The following is a 20308-nucleotide window of genomic DNA, read 5'->3' as shown; positions in this document are numbered from 1 at the left end:
GTTAATTTATTATTGCCTCAAGGGCCAAATGAAATTACACGGCGGGCCAAATTTGGCTCGTGGGCCAAAGTTTGACACCCATGTCTTAAAGCCATGAGTATCTCTTACTAAAAACACACACATTAACATGTTCAACTTAAGGAGAAGTGTAAAAAGATGTTAGCCTGTATGTGTGTTGTCTTGGAAATACTATCTGTGTAATGGTTACGTGTATTTGTAATCAACATTTGTTTGGACATAACTCTCCCTTTGTTACATGTCCCACATGTAGGGTGACCCCATCCCAATTAACTAGACCAGGGGCGCTCACACTTTTTCTGCAGGCGAGCTACTTTTCAATTGACCAAGTCGAGGAGATCTACCTCATTCCTATTTATAATTTATATTTATTTATTTATGAAAGAGACATTTTTGTTAACAAGTTAATGGTGTTTAATGATAATACAAGCATGTTTAACACACATAGATTCCTTTCTTTCATGAAGACAAGAATATAAGTTGGTGTATTTGATTCTGCTGACTTGCATTGATTGGAATTAGACAGTGGTGCTGATAACGTCCGCATTTTCAAATGGAGGGAAAAAAAAGTCCTCCTTTCTGTCCAATACCACATGAACGTGGTTGGATTTGGCATCTCATTTGTCCAACTTGCATACTCATTTTTAAACACTTTGTTATGAGAGTAGCATATGTGTGTGGCCCTTTAATGTCTGGCAGCAGGTGAGTGACGTCAGTGATTGTGCGGGTCGACAAGCAAGTGAGAAAGCGGTCGCTGAGGGCGGGGGAGAAATACATTGGCATCAAACTCCGTAGCTTGCTAGCTTGTGCACGCTAGCTTTCTGAGACTCTTATTTTGTTAGCACAGGCAGGATGAAACAGGTCTTTTATGGTGAAGACAGGAACTGTGCTGTCGGTCTTTAGAGTTTTGACAGTAGGTACGGAGTCTCTAGAAATAAAATGTGTTTCTCTGCGTCCGCCCTGTTACTGATTTTTTTCTTAAATATGAGCTCGCAGCAGCCAGCGTCATCTCACAAGATCCTCGGGTGCCGAGAATGTCAAACAACTGACGAAAGTGAAGTCTTGGTATGATTGATGATTGCTCATTTGTATGTCTATTTTTTAATGCCTGGCTTGAGATCGACTGACACACCCTCCGAGATCGACCAGTCGATCGCGATCGACGTAATGGGCACCCCTGCACTAGACGTACGACAAAGACTAAATGTTTGTGGAGGAAAATGAGGGTTACGACACCAATTAATCGAGGTAGTCTAAAATAATGTAACAAAAATAATGTATTTTCTGCCCCTTAACTTTAATGTTAATCAAATTTAAATACAGTTTGTGGGTTCCCTCCGGGTACTTTGGCTTCCTCCCACCTCCAAAGACATGCACCTGGGGATAAGTTGATTGGCAAAACTAAATGGTCCCTCGTGTGTGAATGTGAGTGTTAATGTTGTCTGTCTATCTGTGTTGGCCCTGTGATGAGGTGGCGTCTTGTCCCGCCTCCGCCCAAATGCAGCTGGGATAGGTTCCAGCACCCCCCGCGACCCCGAAAGGGACAAGTGGTAGAAAATGGATTGATGGATGTTTAAATGCAACTTTCCCAACTCTGTCCTCTAAGGAAACACAGTAAGCAGAGAGCTTTCATGCTATCTCAGTGCCTAGCAAATTAATACACCTACAATTGTTCTTTCATCCATATAACTTTAATGTGCTTTTGAATTGGTATGGCCCTCCCATATTTTCTCCGACTACACAGGGAAACAACAAAACCCCAGAGCAATTTCAATAATCACAAGTAATTGTTTGCTCTAACAATAAACTGAACCATATATTCGGGTAGAACTTGATTAAGGGTCAAAGGATTAATTTTTTTTTTAGGAAAAAACGTATGCACAGCTTGGGAAGCTTTCTTTTAAGCAACACATTTTTTGTGACCGTCGCAGCGTCTGTCATTTTACGTCATATTCACCTCCGTGTGAAATGAAAACATTACTCAAGCAAAGTTCACACAAAACTTTACCAGACGCGCCAAGGAAAATATGGTTTCCCAGTCTTTGTTGTAGCTGTGTTTCCTTTTTTTAGCTGTACGGGTCGTGTGTTCCTCCCTTTCCCGTGGCTCGCTCTCCTGCTGCAGGCACCAATGCCGTACTGACCTTATTTGCATTGTTTTTTGTTGGTGAAAGTGCCCGTCCAGTTAAATTGACTTGACTAAACAGCCCGCCCCTCAATGATTTCTCCACGCAGTGCCTTTCATTTGATAAGTGCCAGATTATCCATACAAAACACGCATTTAAAAAGGAGAGTCTGACTGCTAGCAATGCTGGACAATGTCTCAATTTGCAGGAAGTGTGAAATTTAATGAAAATGCATGAATGCCCTGCACAAAGCGGGACATCTGGTCACCCTACCCACATGGTACACATTGAGTAAGAGACAGGAAGTAGAAGAGATTGAAAGCCAGAAAACTGGAGCGTTTTCATTGTTAGAGCCTTGGCCTTCCCGTTGAAGTACATAAATGGACGAAGACAAGAAGAAACGTTGCCATACGTACAGTACGTATCATTATTGTCCAAGAATTATCGTATTTGTATGATAATTTCACCCTCCGTACATTCACTAATGCCAAAAAATACAATATGATGAGTATGATAATTTGACCGCTTTGATATATGGCTATTAACAAACACCAATAGGATACATCATAGATTTCGCCTGATATTGTGCATTGTCCCATGTGACTCTTTAAAATTGCTTCATAAAACTGCTGTAGTTGTTTGTACTACATATATATATTTTTTTTACAATATTTGTTACCTAGAAGTTCCTTTTTTTTGTTTTTTATTAAGCCTGTTCCGTGTTAAAATTGAGATGATTTTTGGAGGGGCTAAGCACATTTTGAATTGATTTGATTTCCTTAAAAAAGGGAACATTAATTTGGGATACAAGTATTTTGGGTTCCATCACAGAACCAATGAAACATTTAGGGCAAGGAACCACCAAGGTACCACTGTATTTCATTATTATATTATATTACTTTTACTCCACTAAGTGTCAGTACATAGCCTGTTTCACATCGCTCCAGATATGTTCAATGGGTGTCCAGTTTGGGCTCTGGCTGGATCCTTACAGCAGGATGCTGCCACCACCATCTTTAACTGTAGAGTTCGTACTGGCCAGGTGATGAGCGGTGTCAGGTTTCCTCCAAACATGACGCCTGGCGTTATCGCCAAAGAGTTCAGTCTTTGACTCATTCGACCAGATATTTTAGTGTTTTCAAGGTCTGAAAATCCTTCAGGTGACTTTTGTCAAGTTTCAGGCAGACTGCTATGTGCTTTTTAAAAAGGAGTGATTTCCGTCTCACCCCTCTAACACTAACATTTAAAGGATTAGTTTCTCGCTGGAGAGATATGGGTCCTTCTGGAAAGTTATCTTCTCGCTACAGAAGAACACTGGAGCTCTGTCAGAGTGACCATTAGGTTCTTGATCGCCTCTCTGACTAAGGCCCATCTCCCCTAATCTTTAATCTTAAACGAACATGGAGCTGTAAGACGAGATGTAGTGGTTCCAAACTTCTATTTATGGACGATGTAAGCCACGGTGCTCATTGGGACTTCAAAGCAGCAAAACCCTTCCCCAGATTGGTGCTTCAAGTTTTTGAGGTCAAAAGACTTCATGCTTTTGAGGTCAAGAGACTTCATGCTTGGGTTGTGCTCTGACATGCATGGTCAACGTTGGACCTTAAATAGACACATGTTCTGTTTACAGGCAGAATACAATGTAAAACAAATATAAATGAGTAATGAAACGGAAAAATGATAATGCTTGTTGATGAGATGAGAGGGAGGGAGTTAAAGAAAGCCGCGTAAATGCCACCTTTGTACTTGTTTTGGGCACTTTAAAAAATCACTTATTTGATATATATATGAGTTGGGAAATTGTGTTGGATATAAATATAATTGGAATACAATGATTTGCAAATCATTTTCAACCCATATTAATTTTAATGCACTACAAAGAGAAGATATTTGATGTCCAAACTCATAAACTTTTTTTTTTGCAAATAATAATTAAGTTAGAATTTCATGGCTGCAACACGTGCCAAAGTAGTTGGGAAAGGCCATGTTCACCACTGTGTTGCATCACCTTTTCTTTTAACAACACTCAATAAACGTTTGGGTACTGAGGAAACTAATTGTTGAAGCTTTGAAAGTGGAATTCTTTCCCATTCTCGTTTTATGTAGAGCTTCAGTCGTTCAACAGTCCGGGTTCTCCGCTGTCGTATTTTACGCTTCATAATGCGCCACACATTTTCGATGGGAGACAGGTCTGGACTGCATGCGGGCCAGGAAAGTACCAGAACTCTTTTTTTACGAAGCCACGCTGTTGTAACACGTGCTGAATGTGGCTTGGCATTGTCTTGCTGAAATAAGCATGGGCGTCCGTGAAAAAGACGACGCTTAGATGGTAGCATTTGTTGTTCCAAAACATGTATGTACCTTTCAGCATTAATCGTGCTTTCACAGCTGTGTAAGTAACCCATGCCTTGGGCACTAATGCACCCCCATACCATCACAGATGCTGGCTTTTGAACTTTGCGTCGATAACAGTCTGGATGGTTCGCTTCCCCTTTGGTCCGAATGACATGATGTCGAATATTTCCAAAAACAATTTGAAATGTGGACTCGTCAAACCACAGAACACTTTTCCACTTTGCATCAGTCCATCTTAGATGATCTCGGGCCCAGAGAAGCTGGTGGCGTTTCTGGATGTTGTTGATAAATGGCTTTCGCTTTGCATAGTAGAACTTTAACTTGCACTTACAGATGTAGCGACAAATTGCATTTAGTGACAGTGGTTGTCTGAAGTGTTCCTGAGCCCATGTGGTGATATTCTTAGACATTGATTTTGGTTGTTGATACAGTGCCGTCTGAGGGTTTGAAGGTCACGGTCATTCAATGTTGGATTCCGGCCATGCCGCTTACGTGGAGTGATTTCTCCAGATTCTCTGAACCTTTTGATGATATTATGGACCGTAGATGTTGAAATCCCTAAATGTCTTGCAATTTCACTTTGAGCAACTTTTTTCTTAAACTGTTTGACTGTTTGCTCACGCAGTTGTGGACGAAGGGGTGTACCTCGCCCCATCTTTTCTTGTGAAAGACTGAGCATTTTTTGGGAATCTGTTTTTATACCCAATCACGGCACCCACCTGTTCTCAATTAGCCTGCACACCTGTGGGATGTTCCAAATAAGTGTTTGATGAGCATTCCGCAACTTTATCAGTATTTATTGCCACTTTTCCCAACTTCTTTGTCACGTTTTGCTGGCGTCAAATTCTAAAGTTAATGATTTGCACAAAAAAAATGTTTATCAGTTTTAACATCAAATATGTTGTCTTTGTAGTGCATTCAACTGAATATGGGTTGAAAAGAATTTGCAAATCATTGTATTCTGTTTATATTTACATCTAACACAATTTCCCAACTCATATGGAAACGGGGTTTGCATTTTTTCTCTATTATTATGCAGTTGTACTCATTAAAAAAGTACAAAACCTAATTTACCAACGAATGGGATTTTTTTGGGGCACCCGATTCAGCCGAATTCTACAATGGCAAATAGACAAGTTTGTTACGCACAATGTTTAAACATATGTGGGTTCTTCCGAGGATGTCGTAGTCGTAGTGGTTTGTACAGTCCTTTGAGACATTTGTGATTTAGGGCTATATAAATAAACGATTGATTGATTGATTGATATGGTTATGAAGACAGGTATCACTGTAGTCTATTTTGGAATAAGGCTCTAACATTACAAAATGTGGAAAAAGTGAAGTGAATACTTTGGGGATGCAATGTATATGCTAAATAAAATAATATTGCCTCCTCTACCATTCAGTCTTTTGGTGAATACTTGATGAGTCAGTGTGCTGATTGCAGTGTTTGTCATATTCACTTTGATTTGTTAAGCATTTAAAAAATAACACTAAACAACAAAGTCACATGCCAGCTGCAAGTCCACATGACTGCCACAGATTGTGTGATTGTTTATTTTTAATGTTTCATTCTTTAAACCTTTTTTTGTAAGATACTCCAGCAGAACTGCAATTAATTGAATTGTGTTTAGTGTAGAGGACAGCTTCAGTATACCAGCTGCCACTGGTTGAGTAAGCGCTTTCATCCACCCCCTCTCTGCTTCCACCTTTATGGTCCAACGGTTAGTAACAATTAAATTTGGGGAATGTTAGTGCTCATTCTTAAAAGTTGCTTCATGTTTTTTGGTTCGCGTGTATCTTGATATAGTCATAATAAACCTGGTCATATTATATGCACACCATCTGTGTTGGTACCTCAGCCCATCCCTTCTTCCACACACTTCCGCCCTCAATGCTCCCCGCCAGTGTGTAATAATATATTTGACTTTTCTGGATGTCCTTGGGTGGAATTCCTGGTATTCGGTCAACCGGAGTTTTTCCAGTGTGATTTTAGACACAGTGGACAGCAGTCATTAATCACCTGACTATGACGGGGCATGTGTGCCTTTGTGCATGTCCTGGAAGTTGCTGTTTTCCTTTTCACGCGTCGTCATCGGCAAACATAACATCTCTTGGTGGGGAAGTAATATTAAGAAAGTCTGTTGTGTTGTTCTTCCTCTCTCTGTTAGTTATTTCCGAGTGCTGAGAAATGCCCTCTGGCATGTCTCCTTCTTGGCTGCACGCATAGCTGAAAGAGTGAAGCTAGCTAAAACATCATTCTGCTTACCATTTCTTCACAGTACCCATGGTTGTGATAATATACGTAATGACATGCTTTACAAAGAAATTCAAATGATTTGTATAGTCGGGTAACATTCGTCTTGTGCTTCTGAGACGATATTAGACAATTCAATACAATACATGTAAAACAATAAATTTCATAAACAATACATTTTCAAATGTAACCAACCGATTCGATTTTGTAGGATTTGACTAGAGTCAATACAATATGAAGCAATTTGTGACACTTCCTTGTTCAAAGTAGACTTTTGTTTTACTTTATAAAAAAATCTGAGATCAATTTCGTAAATATGATACCGATTACCCTCAAATTTACTTTACAAAGACCAACAAATAAGCTTGAGAGAGAACAAAGTATGCTTTTGACACAACCACGTCCTTGTCTTTGACTTATCTTTCGCCATGCGTTTGTTGCTAAATTGTTGTCGACTTAGTGTCTTGTACCGAGGCTCTAATGTATTATATCCCAAAATACCAAATTCTCCAGAACAAACAAGGGAAATGGCTATTGAAGATGTTATTACCTTGGCTCGAGCTGAGTTATGGCAACGTGTTGCCTCATATAAACTTTGAATATCCATGTGTTTGTCCTAGTTTGTCTCCGAGCTTGCTGTACTATCCTTCTCATCACCAGTATCTCTGTTTTCTACCAGGTGTGTGTTGAATTTAGTCGTGCCCCAACTGCACTTAAGTGCTGTTTTACAGTCTTTGCATATTGCCACAGTTTTACTTTACTTTTTTTTTTTTTTTAAATCTAAATCTCTCTTGAGCATTGGATTTAATCATGTCCATGTTGCACCTTTTATCTTTCCTTCTTGTTTGTTTACATAACTGATATAAGTCATTGTGACTGTTACATTCCCAGATGGCTCAAAGGCTAGGGATCGTAGGGGACCGCAACATAAAAGTTTATAAATCAAATGAGTTGTAGATTAAAGACACCGATGCCAAGAATTGAAAACAAAAACTAGTGATATTGAAAAGTAACCATGGGGGGGTTACAACCAGACACAACACTAGCCGAGCTTGGGAATACAGGTGCTGTCAAAGAAATGAACAAAACATACCAAGACTTTGCTGCAGATACTTACAAAATTTGAAAGGTAAAACCAAAAGGAAGACAAAAAAACAGATGGCGCAAGTTTAGCAAAGAGCTTAAAAAAAATGATTACAAAATCAAAGTAGCGTCAAAGACAAAGTAGCGTCTACCAAAGCTCCACACATTGTGTCAGAAAAAAAATCCACACCGTCCAGTGGTGAGCAGGTGGTTTTAAGCAGCACAGGAGGATTAATGGTGGACCGGGATTGGGTGGCTGATCAACAGGTGAAATGAGGAAGAGCTGGGAACAGGAACCGGTTGATTGGCAGCAGAGGTCGTGATTGAGTGTTACCTGTTCAAACAAAAGAAGAAGAAACACAAAAACAAACCAGGGCAGCACGGTGACAAACGGGTTAGTGCGTCTGCCTCACAATACGAAGGTCCTGAGTAGTCCTCGGTTTAATCCTGGGCTCGGGATCTCTTTATGTGCAGTTTGCATGTCCTTTTCAACCCATATTCAATTGAATGCACTACAAACACAAGATATTTGATGTTCAAACTCATAAACTTTACTTTTTTTTTGCAAAAAATAATTAACTTAGAATTTCATGTCTGCAACATGTGCCAAAGGAGTTGGGAAAGGGCATGTTGACCACTGTGTTACATCACCTTTTCTTTTTAACAACACTCAATAAACTTTTGGAAACTGAGGAAACTAATTGGTAAAGCTTTGAAAGAGGAATTCTTTCCTATTCTTGTTTTATGTAGAGCTTCAGTCGTTCATTAGTTTGGGGTCTCCGCTGTCGTATTTTATGCTTCATAATGCGCCACACATTTTCGATGGGAGACAATTCTGGACTGCAAGCGGGCCAGGAAAGTACCCGCACTCTTTTTTTACGAAGCCACGCTGTTGTAACACGTGCTGAATGTGGCTTGGCATTGTCTTGCTGAAATAAGCAGGGGCATCCATGAAAAAGACGGAGCTTAGATGGCAGCATTTGTTGTTCCAAAACATGTATGTACCTTTCAGCATTAATGGTGCCTTCACAGATGTGTAAGTTACCCATGCCTTGGCACTAATGCACCCCCATACCGTCACAGATGCTGGCTTTTGGACTTTGCTTCGATAACAGTCTGGATGGTTCGCCTCCCCTGTGGTCCGAATGACACAATGTCGAATATTTCCAAAAACAATTTGAAATGTGGACTCGCCAGACCAAAGGACACTTTTCCACTTTGCATCAGTCCATCCTAGATGATCTCAGGCCCAGAGAAGCCGGCGGCGTTTCTGAATGTTGTTGATAAATGGGTTTCGTTTTGCATAGTAGAGCTTTAACTTGCACTTACAGATGTAGCGACAAACTGTATTTAGGGACAGTGGTTATCAGAGGTGTTCCTGAGCCCATGTGGTGACATCCTTTAGAGATTGATGTGAGTTTTTGATACTGTGCCGTCTGGGGGATCGAAGGTCACAGTTATTCAATGTTGGTTTCCGGCCATGCCGCTTAAGTGGAGTGATTTCTCCACATTCTCGGAACATTTTGATGATGATATGGACTGTAGATGTTGAAATCCTTAAATTTCTTACAATTGCACTTTGAGAAACGTTTTTGTAACCTATACGTGCTACAAATCAATGCATTAAATATATATATGGGGTGTTATGGGCTAGGAACAGAAGACTAGTTTCAACTCGTAGAGGGAGGCAGAGCTTGAATTGATTGTAGTTTGGTTGACACCGTGTATTAGAGAATTAGTGATGGACAGCAGATATATACACACACAATGAGTTGAATGGCCATTCAACATGAAAGCAATTTAAAGAGAAAAACACAAGTACTATATACATATATACAATTCCATTTAAACTAATCAGAGTCTCTGGATCTTGTTTAAATCTCAGTTCAGATAGTTGTTCTTGGGAAAAAAAGGATGGCAGTAGAGTCCATGTACTGCAGGTAAAGTGACAATTGTAAAGGGTCGGCTCGAGAGCCTCCTACCAGCCCAGACAGAGCAGGTGGTGAGGTTCCTGGCTGGAATCTTCCAAACTTGATCCTTGGACTAGGTGATTATTTTCCTTTGTTCGCCATCAAAAAGAGAAGCCTGGCCTGTGTAAGAGCCAGAACCATTCTTATATATCCATCTGTACACAAATCTTCATTAAATAACACTAAATTGCGTTATCTAGTATTCATAATATATTATTCAATAATATATTATCAAGTATTCATAATAAATATTCAATAATTTCTAATTCTCTCCTCAATATTGTACAATATAAATCAATAAACATCAGAATCACAATATGCAATAAAATGCTAAAATAACCATTAGCAGCATAATTATGACCTATACAAAGCAGTCAGTGCACTAAATGTGCTTATTTATTATCCAAACACATAAAAGTACATTCAATACACAAATGTGATCAAAAGTCATAAACCTTTTATATGGACGATTGAGAATATGCCACAAAGACTGTTGCACTGAAGAAAGATGAATGCTTAAAGTGCTATTGTCATAAATATGGACTCACCAATTGAGCTTCTACAGTCAAACACAGCTTAATGACACAGAACCCGGCGCTGGAAGTCGGCTCTATAAAGTTACAAAATAGGCATGTAGTTTAAAGAACCGTCAGCACAATATTTCAGGTGAAAACAATGTTTAAAGCCTACCTCGAGCAGAAATGCAATCGATCTCTCATGTCCTGTCTCCTGGCTACTTCCTGCTCTCGGCTTATAAGCACCACCAATTGGACTGCGGCGGTCACGTGACAAGGGAGGAGTGCGGCGAGTTGCCAAAGATTAACTACAGCAAGAGCATACCAGTCACTTCCGGCTACCGGTATATGACTACAGCTGATTGGACTGTGGCGGTCACGTGACTAGGAAGTGCACAAAGAGTAAACAGAAAGGCAAGAGCCTAATAGTCTCCGCAAATGTATTTGACACATGCGTTACATTTTTCTTAAACTGTTTGACTATTTGCTCACGCAGTTGTGGACGAAGGGCTGTACCTCGCCCCATCCTTTCTTGTGAAAGACTGAGCATTTTTTGGGAAGCTGTTTTTATACCCAATCATGGCACCCACCTGTTCCCAATTAGCCTGCACACATGTGGGATGTTCCAAATAAGTGTGTGATGAGCATTCCTCAACTTAATCAGTATTTATTGCCACCTTTCCCAACTTCTTCGTCGCGTGTTGCTGGCATCAAATTCTAAAGTTAATGATTATTTGCACCAAAAAAATGTTTATCAGTTTTAACATCAAATATGTTGTCTTTGTAGCATATTCAACTAAATATGGGTTGAAAATTATTTGCAAATCTTTGTATTCCGTCTGTATTTACATCTAACACAATTTCCCAACTCATATGGAAACTGAGTTTTTAGATACATGACATTTTGAGCTATCTATGTTGGACTGAAAGAAACCGAGTGATGTCTCTTTTCAGTCATTCACTGTCTTTCATAAAATATAAGACAACATAGTCGAAATGACCCAGCTCAGGCCCAAAGTCGAACTACTTGTTTGTAATTATTTGTTCCATTTTTAATATTTATTGAATGTTTCATAAAAATCCGTCCTTAAGGTTGTCTTTATTTTGCTAGCTAACTAAAGGACAAACAAACTAATGACAACAGTTTCATAACCTCTTCTTGGCAGAGGTAATGACAAATAACACATTTAACACTATGAAATAAAATCCACAACAAATTGTTGTAATTACTGCGGCAAAACCAGCAGCAAATTAGAGAATGTTTCAGACTATTCGGATAGCTTCTTTTTTTTCGGTCTGGTTACTACGGTTTACGTCGGCACTGGTGCCATTATGGAATCAAGTGTTGTTACTCATCCCTGTTGTTGGTGGTGGTGTTTTGTGTGTGTATTTGTATGTAAGCTGGAAGCACCCAGACAGGCTATCAAACTGTCAGACAAACTATTGCAAACAGCAGAGATAAGGTGCATAGACATGCTTATCTTGAAAAACATGCTTTCTAAAACCTAAAGGATCCATTTTCTAATATGCCAGAGGCATCTAAATCCTCACCTGGCATTTGAATCTGCAGTGTATAACTGTTGTTTGTGCGATGTCAAATGTGCGTGCAGTTCTGGTTATTTTCTTCTCTATCCTCCCACAGCCTCAGGCACCTATAGGTCATATTAATAGGGGCTTCTTGCCCCCTATTTGCTCTCACAAAGGATTAGCGAAGGACCCGGACCCTGAGGGGAGAGCACACACTGACACATACATGGGATGTCGGGCTTCCGAATGGATATTCTCAACAGTATCTTCTAATATGGAGACATACTGTTCACACACATGGCCACACATGTCGGCTAACACGTGCACTCGTCATGCTTTTGTGCGGGCCAGTCAGGAAATCCATCCATTTTCTGTCTCTTGTCCCTATTGGAGTCGCAGGGGTGACTGGAGCCTATCCCGACTGTGGGCCCAGGACAAGTTGCCATCTCATCGCAGACCAAACACTGATAGACAGACAACATTCACACCCACATTAACACAATAGGGCCAATTTAGTGTTGCCAATCAACTTATCCTCAGGTGCATGTGTTTGGAGGTGGTAGGAAGCCGGGGTACCCAAAGGGAACCCACGCAGTCACAGGGAGAACATGAAATCTCCACACAGAAAGACCTCGAGCCCGAGGTTGAACCCAGGCACTTCTTATTGCGAGGCACATGCATTAATCCCTGTTACACCATGTTGCCGCTGTCAGGAAATATGAAATATGAAGCTTTAATCAAATGTTTACAAGTGCTGCGGTCGTGTGGTTTTAGACAAATACAACCTGTTGTTAAGTCAAATGTGGAGGAGCATCAAGCACAGGTAAACTGTAAACATACCATGAAAACTACAAAACCTCCTCTTGCTCCCATTTTTGGCAATTTAATAATGTTCCGATTTCTAAGGTAGTGACAATTGTGACATTTTTCACGATTGTGAAATCAGCGGATCTCTCCATATATGGTAGAAATTTACCCAAAAGGCTTTGCACAAGTCCAACAGTGTAGTCCTTTTTTTTCTGTATCCTTTTGTTGTGGGGCAGACTGGCTCATACATTCACATCCACCTGCTGTTGCCATTTCTAATACAAATTAGCATTTAGTTTGAATTTATATCTGTAGAGCTGACTCATGGATGATCAAAATCAGCACTAGAGGTGGGGGGAATTTATATTTAGATCCATCGCAATTCGGACACGGATGATAAAAAAATCGATGAGTAAATGCCAATAATAGATAATTTATTTATTGTAAATAAAGTAATGTAGACGGTTGTAAAATTTGTCTGACTGCACTGAGGCACCTCACAGAGAGATCTGACCATCTGTATTTTATGGCACTTATCATCCAGTTTTACACACAATTCCATTAATTTGATAATTGTGTAATTAGTTCAACTGTTTCGTCTTACGAATGCACTGTTTTTTAAAGTTGCAAGCAATAAACGCTTATTTAGTGAAACAAAAAAAATGTAAAACTGCATAGATATACGTAAATTAGAGATGCATCTCTAATAGACATCTTTGCTCTTGAATCGTAATCATAATCGAATCGTGAGCTGTCCAAAGATTCCCACCTCTAATCAGCTTCATAAAACCCTGACTAGAACATCCCTGGTTGTAATGTGGCCATTTAGCAAAATATCTGTGCGAAAGAGTCTCCACTTAACTGAAGTAGAATTTTAGTTTGACAGCTTGCACATAGCTCAACAAAATTGGCTTCACCTCTGTCTGATCGCATCATTTAAAGATTCTATCACAACTTTCCCATCGGCCAATGAGGAGATTGGCATATGTTCCAATGGAAAACCAAGGGACATAGAATCGGTAGAAATAGGACCACAATTAACTAATTTCTCCAAAAATATAGAAACCGTAAATACTGCTGGTTTTTTCAAATGTAAACTACAACTACACTGTTCTTGATTTCTATAGTAGGCTTATAAATACTGTGGATAGAAACAAAACATTAAATAACCATTTAGCTAATTACAGTATATATATTTGATGGGTAGTAGAATTATGGGCTCCCAAACTTTTGTTGCTTCAATCCTCTGTCTTCTTGTGACCATGTCAAAGTATCCTTGAGAAAAACGCCTAACTCCCAGTTGCTGCTTATGCACTTTGGATCAGGTTTTTGGTACTTTCAAGGTAATGGTAATGCTTTCTAATTCTGTTATTCCTGGATATTAAGGAAAGTCATCAAAGGCAAACATTGATACATTTTGCAAAGCCTCACCTATTCTGAGGAGCTACTTTACCCGTGTCCCTTTATTGTTTAGACCCCCCTCTGAGCAAGATTTGGAGAGACAGACATGCAATAACAGAAAAGGATGGCCCTAACTAAATTCATTTTCAAAGAGAACTTACCCCCTCTGGTTGTCAGCATATTCCTCAAAGACACCCATTGTGTGGTCCTAACCAAGACATCTGGCTGGCACCAATGGGATTTTCCCACTATATAACTGGGGGAAATTGTATATGAGGTTGTTTGGACTCCTACATCACTAGTTTGATATTTCAATTTAGCAAGGTATGGAGGTGGCATTTGTGGGAAGAGCTTAAAGGTGCAGAGATAGCTTTTTCAAACATTTGCAAGAGTACTCCTTTTGTAAACGCTGCAGGCTACAAGGGTAAGAGCTTTCAACAATAGTCATTACAGAATACACCGTCAATGCTCAACATACTTTTGAATCCATTGGAGGAACAATAACTCTCTACTGGGAGTGTAATAATATGCAATAATCACGGTTTAGTTTGCACCTTGTTTTTTTGTGTCACTGTTTATTAATTTTAGATACAGAGGTGTGAAACAACCCCACCAATATCATTTTATATACTGTACATGCTGTAACCAGGTAGTAACAACCATTCATTCATGATACGTCATATTTTTTGTGTTTTGGTCATTTTGATTATTACTGGAACTTATTTCGTTGGCACATTGATTTCCAACAACATTAGCAGCAGCATCGAGAGCACAGGCTTTTGCTTTGTGTTTTGCGAACACTAATCATGGCAGACTTCAATCTAGCCGCCACTGGCAACAGCTTTGGGTCAAATGATATAGCTATAGTAAAACACTAAGCCATTCTCTTAGTTTTGTTTTGGAGCACAACTGCTAAATGTTATAAGATTACAACAAAATAGTCACCTACGATATTCGCGGGATATTGCTCGGGAAGGTTGTAACTTTTAGCACAAAATTTGTGCTCCTCGTTCAGCTTAGAAATTAAGAAGAGTCTGCTTTTAAACTCTTATTCTTTAGTAAATTGAGACGCCGCTATACGGAATTGTTCCAATCCTACAAGCAACAAACTCGATTAAAGGTTAAACGTTGTATATAGCTATGTAAGCATGAATATGTGAAATGTTGATGTCAGTGTGTCTGCTTTTCCTGTTGCAGATCATGAATCAGCCCAAAAAAGATGAAGTCCCGAATGTTTATTTGTCTCTTGTCGTTCACAGGTTCCCTTTGTATCCCAGAGGAGAGCGCTTCCATTTTGAATATGGCGTCTACTTGCTCAACAAGAACATCGCTCAGGTGAATAATGAACACACTCTAGCACACAAACTTCTCATGAGTACAAATCTCATGAAACACATAGGGAAAAAAGATTTCCCATTAATAAGAGGTGGCGACTTGTCCAGGGTGTAAAGCCTCTACTCCCCGAATGCAGCTGAGATAGGCTCCAGCGACCCCAAAAGGGACAAGCAGTAGAAAATGGATGGATAATACTAGTTATTGAAAATATATCTTATTATAGGGCAGCACGGTAGGAGAGGGGTAAGTGCGTCTGCCTCACAATACAAAGATCCTGAGTAGTCCTGGGTCCAATCCCGGGCTCGGTATCTTTCTGTGTGGAGTTTGCATGTCCTCCCCGTGACTGCGTGGGTTCTCTCCGGGTACTCCGGCTTCCTCCCACTTCCAAAGACATGCACCTGGGGATAGGTTGATTGGCAACACTAAATTGGCCCTAGTGTGTGAATGTGAGTGTGAATGTTGTCTGTCTATCAGATTACTTAGCATATTCGCTAATGCAACGACACAAGCTTGATTACATTACGATAGCACATACAAATATTTATGAAAACACTCCTACAGACATAACACCTGGTATGGTTTAGTATATATGTAATGTTTTAGTTATATTGTAAAACCTACAAAAGTTGCATGGAGTGATGAATTAAGATTATTTTTAAGCAGAAACCCTTTGGGCGGTTATACAGTACATCCAGTTCACGGAATGAAACAGGAATTACAGTTTTAACCTGCAGCATCTACAGTGAGCAAGTCATCCAAAAGATAGCGCCACAGCACAAACAATAACGTACCTTTTCAGTGTCTCTGTCGGTGTAGATATTGGCCGGTATTTGATAGGGGTTGGGGAAAATCAATTCAGTATGGCAGACTATTGCAATACTTTTTTTAACAATATAATATTGATTTTTAATGTCCTAATATTGATTTTTTTTTGGGGTTGGCCAGTTATAACACAAGGACAATTCATACGTTCGCGTTGCAAAGTGTCGCTGTACTGATACTTTGTTGTACTAGTGGTCAACGAGTGCATACAAGAAGTAGAGTTTTGTTTTTTTTGTTTGCTTTTTACATTACATGTCAAAAAACTTAATACACTTTCTATGCAATTGCAATCAATTGAAATTAATCATTAGAATTGCAGGGGCAGCACGGTGGGATGAGGGGTTAGTGCATCTGCCTCACAATACAAAGGTCCTGAGCAGTCCTGGGTTTAATCCCGGGCTCGAGATCTTTCTGTGTGGAGTTTTCATTTTCTCCGCGTGACTGCGTGGGTTCCCTTCGGGTTCTCCGGCTTCCTCCCACCTCCAAAGACATGCACCTGGGGATAGGTTGATTGGCAACACTAAATTGGCCCTAGTGTGTGAATGTGAGTGTGAATGTTGTCTGTCTATCTGTGTTGGCCCTGTGATGAGGTGGCGACTTGTCCAGGGTGTACGCCGCCTACCGCCCGAATGCAGCTGAGATAGGCGCCAGCGACCCCCCGCGACCCCAAAAGGGACAAGTAGTAGAAAATGGATGGATAAATGGATGACTGGATGGGCATTAGAATTGCAATGTTTTTGACTCAGTGACCAAGAACTTGTCATTTGGCCTAGATTATCGTTCTCAAAATCACGGTCTGCGGGCCATTTGCGGGCTGGGACAGGATATAAGAAAAGTAAGGAACTCAATGTAGCCAAATTTACTCTGCAGTCACATAGCGACAGCTGTTTGCCAGAAATATATATAATATTATAATATTAATAGTAATATTGTTATATGAATATCAATTCTTAATTATGTTTTGTATTTTTTCATTCTATTTTTTGTTAAGATATAAAGACATTTGAGCCGATCAAAATTGTTAACCAATGTTTTTCTTGTTGAACACCTGATGCGACCGAGACCCACCCAGTCTCTGCCTCTATCGGCCCCCAGGCAAATTGAGTTTAAGACCCCTATCTTAGATAAAAGGTATAGTTGGTGGTTACGTAAGTTTTGAGGTAGAAGTCCTGCATATACAATGTGACAGTACGTCACATTTTTAGTAGTAGATGAGGCCAACTGCGGGTATTCACGTGTTAACATTCATGAGAACTGATACTTGCTGACAGTATGAAGTTGAAGCTGTCTTCATACGGTCTGCCTAACTTTTAAAGTATTTTGGATTGAAACTCCAGTGGCGTTTTGATGGAAAATTGATACTGACACATTTGTTTTACGTGTGGGGAACTTGGAAAAAGCCATGAGGCACATGTTCAGGTACGTTGAAGGTACTAAAGGTTTAATCAGACATGTTTAAATAAATCATAATTGATTTTGGTGGCAAATTGAGCTCCTTAGTTATTTCTGGTGGTTGTGGTCTGTGGTTCAATTGGGTAAAAACTGCACTAATGAATATACCATAATCTGTAATTTACATGCAATCGAGTGTTCCATCAGTGCTGTAATCTTTTCCAAAAAGTCAGGCAAAAACCGAAACTTTTTTTCCCAAAAGAAATCATGTAAATCCAATTAATCCTGACACACAAATAATGAACACAAAACACTATTTTGAATTGCGAGTGTTTTGAGATACAAGCTGTCTCATGTAATTGTTACGAGTTAAGTTGCAAGTAAAAAAATTTAATTGTGAGCCTCCTCACTGCTGGTGAGAAGGCTCACAACCTTTTTTCAGTGATGTACCCCTGTGAACATTTTTTTTAATTCAAGTACCCCCTAATCAATGCAAAGCATTTTTGGTTGAAAAAAAGTAAAATACAGCACTATGTCATCAGTTTCTGATTTATTAAATTGTATAACAGTGCAAAATATTGCTCATTTGTAGTGGTCTTTCTTGAACTATCTGGAAAAAAAGATATAAAAATAACTAAAAACTTGTTGAAAAATAAACCAGTGATTCAATTATAAATAAAGATTTATACACATAGAAGTAATCATCAACTTAAAGTGCCCTCTTTGGGGATCGTAATAGAGATCCATCTGGATTCATGAACTTAATTCTAAACATTTCTTCACAAAAATAAATCTTTATAATCAATATTTACGGAACATGTCCACAAAAAAACTAGCTGTCAATACTGAATATTGCATTGTTGCGGGGACTTTTTCACAGTTTATAAACTTACATTCATATTTTGTTGAAGTATTATTCAATAAATATATTTATAAAAGATTTTTTGAATTGTTGCTATTTTTAAAATATTTTAAAAAAAAATCTCACGTACCCCTTGGCATACCTTCAAGTACCTCCAGGGGTACACGTACCCCCATTTGAGAACCACTGGTATAGACAATGTCACAGTGAACCCCATAAAATCCGAGCCAAAACATCCAACTTACTTGCTAGCATAAGCTTATAGCTAGAGATGGACATAACTTTATTTTCCAACCATGGGAAGGAAGAAAGTGAGTGTGAAGGACGGTGCTAAGAAGAAGTGGATTATATTCATTGAATTAAATAAATAATTCATCAAAAACATGACCGTGTGTGTAGCTAGGGGTGCATGGTATTGATAACGCAAAGTACAGAATGGTTTGTACATCGGTTTTGGGATCAAGGTTTCAATTCTGTTTTGGTACCTTTTAGGTTGTAAAGAGGGACTACTTTTTTTCCTCTCCAAGTTCTTTAGTTATTTTGTTGATCATCTTAAACTGATCAGTGGTGTCCTGGATACTATATGACTTTTCTTTCAAGTTAACATTTACTAACAAACACTTTCAAATGGTTATTTTTTTATTTGTATTCTTTGAATACTTGTGTACATCAGTGCTTCTCACCAGTGGTTTGGCAAACGGCTAGTGGTGACACAGATTGAGTTTTCTAAAGCTTAAATACCGTCGTATTTTACATTTAATGAGCATACATTAAAGTGCAGTTTGAATTTGAGGTAGTTTGAAGTAACGTGTCCCAACACATAAAACACATTTAATAATTGTTTCAAGGACAAACAGTTTTTATTTACAAACTAAAAAATTATTTGAACAAAAAAATTGAAATTAGGTTGTTTTGTACATTTTATATCTGAAAAATTTAAACAAAGCAAACACATAGACAAAATGTTATTAGAAATATTTAGAAATACAAATTGCAAGTTTCTTCCAATAAACTTAGTTGGGTAAGTTTGTTCTCCCAGTTTGGCCCAATAGTTCAGTCACATTGGCATTCTGTGCCTGACTGCAAGTCCACATTGAGAGCAAAGTTCCCGTGTGCCATAGTGAAAGCCAATGAAACTGTTTCTCACTAAAGTCGCGACTCCTTCAAAATGTTGTTTCAGTTTCTATGCAAATTGCTGGTTATACTTCTTTATTCATTTTCTTTTGGGCTCCACATACAGCTTTGTGAAGGAGAAGATGCTCAACCTTGATTGAGCCTCGTTAGGAACTTGATTTTCTCACGACCGTGGACAAGCACACATACATAAACACACGCAAATACTGGACAGTAGTCCATAACGGCGGCTTGTCCTGTGAAGTGTAGACCGGAGTATTCTCGCATCCTTTTTAACAAGCAGTTGGAGCATAGCACTGCTAGTCTGCACTATACTGAAGCAGGATGAGTCGTAACGCCAGCCGGGATGTTGAAACAATATCTGATAGTTTATCCATGAAAATATGAGGGAAGCTGCTCATTGGTGTTTGACGGAAAAGCAGCTCAAAAGGGTAAAAGTTCACTCTCTTAGGTAAATGTAGGCAAGCTTTTTTGTGATTGTTGCATTCTACAGTAGTTGCTGTGTTTTGAAGTTTTTTTTTTCTCCAGTGACTATAAATCAACTTGTGATTTTAAGAATTTATTATCACTGTTTTAAGTGTTTCATGTAAACATAACCTCAGTAGAAACTGACACCAATGCATTGGATTATCTGTTTGGGCCTTCAATTTCGATACAGTTTAATTTGTTTTGCATAATGTTCAGACTTACAATAACTGAGATGAAAT

The 20308-nt window shown here is 39.1% G+C and overlaps 1 protein-coding gene across 5 annotated transcripts in view; it reads left to right on the top strand.

Annotated features, from left to right (window-relative positions):
* uvrag (UV radiation resistance associated gene) overlaps positions 1-20308 on the top strand; it is a 207908-nt gene that overhangs the window by 134528 nt on the left and 53072 nt on the right. For all 5 annotated transcript variants that reach the window (XM_061898145.1, XM_061898144.1, XM_061898146.1 and 2 more), the window contains one exon: positions 15316-15391. In XM_061898145.1, the coding sequence (XP_061754129.1) occupies positions 15316-15391 (76 nt within the window). The remainder of the gene's footprint in view (positions 1-15315; positions 15392-20308) is intronic.

This window comes from Nerophis ophidion, linkage group LG04 (genome assembly GCF_033978795.1).
Source record: "Nerophis ophidion isolate RoL-2023_Sa linkage group LG04, RoL_Noph_v1.0, whole genome shotgun sequence".
Lineage (NCBI taxonomy): Eukaryota > Metazoa > Chordata > Actinopteri > Syngnathiformes > Syngnathidae > Nerophis > Nerophis ophidion.
Note: the sequence above shows the minus strand (reverse complement) of the source record. Positions and strands in the feature narration are given on the sequence as shown.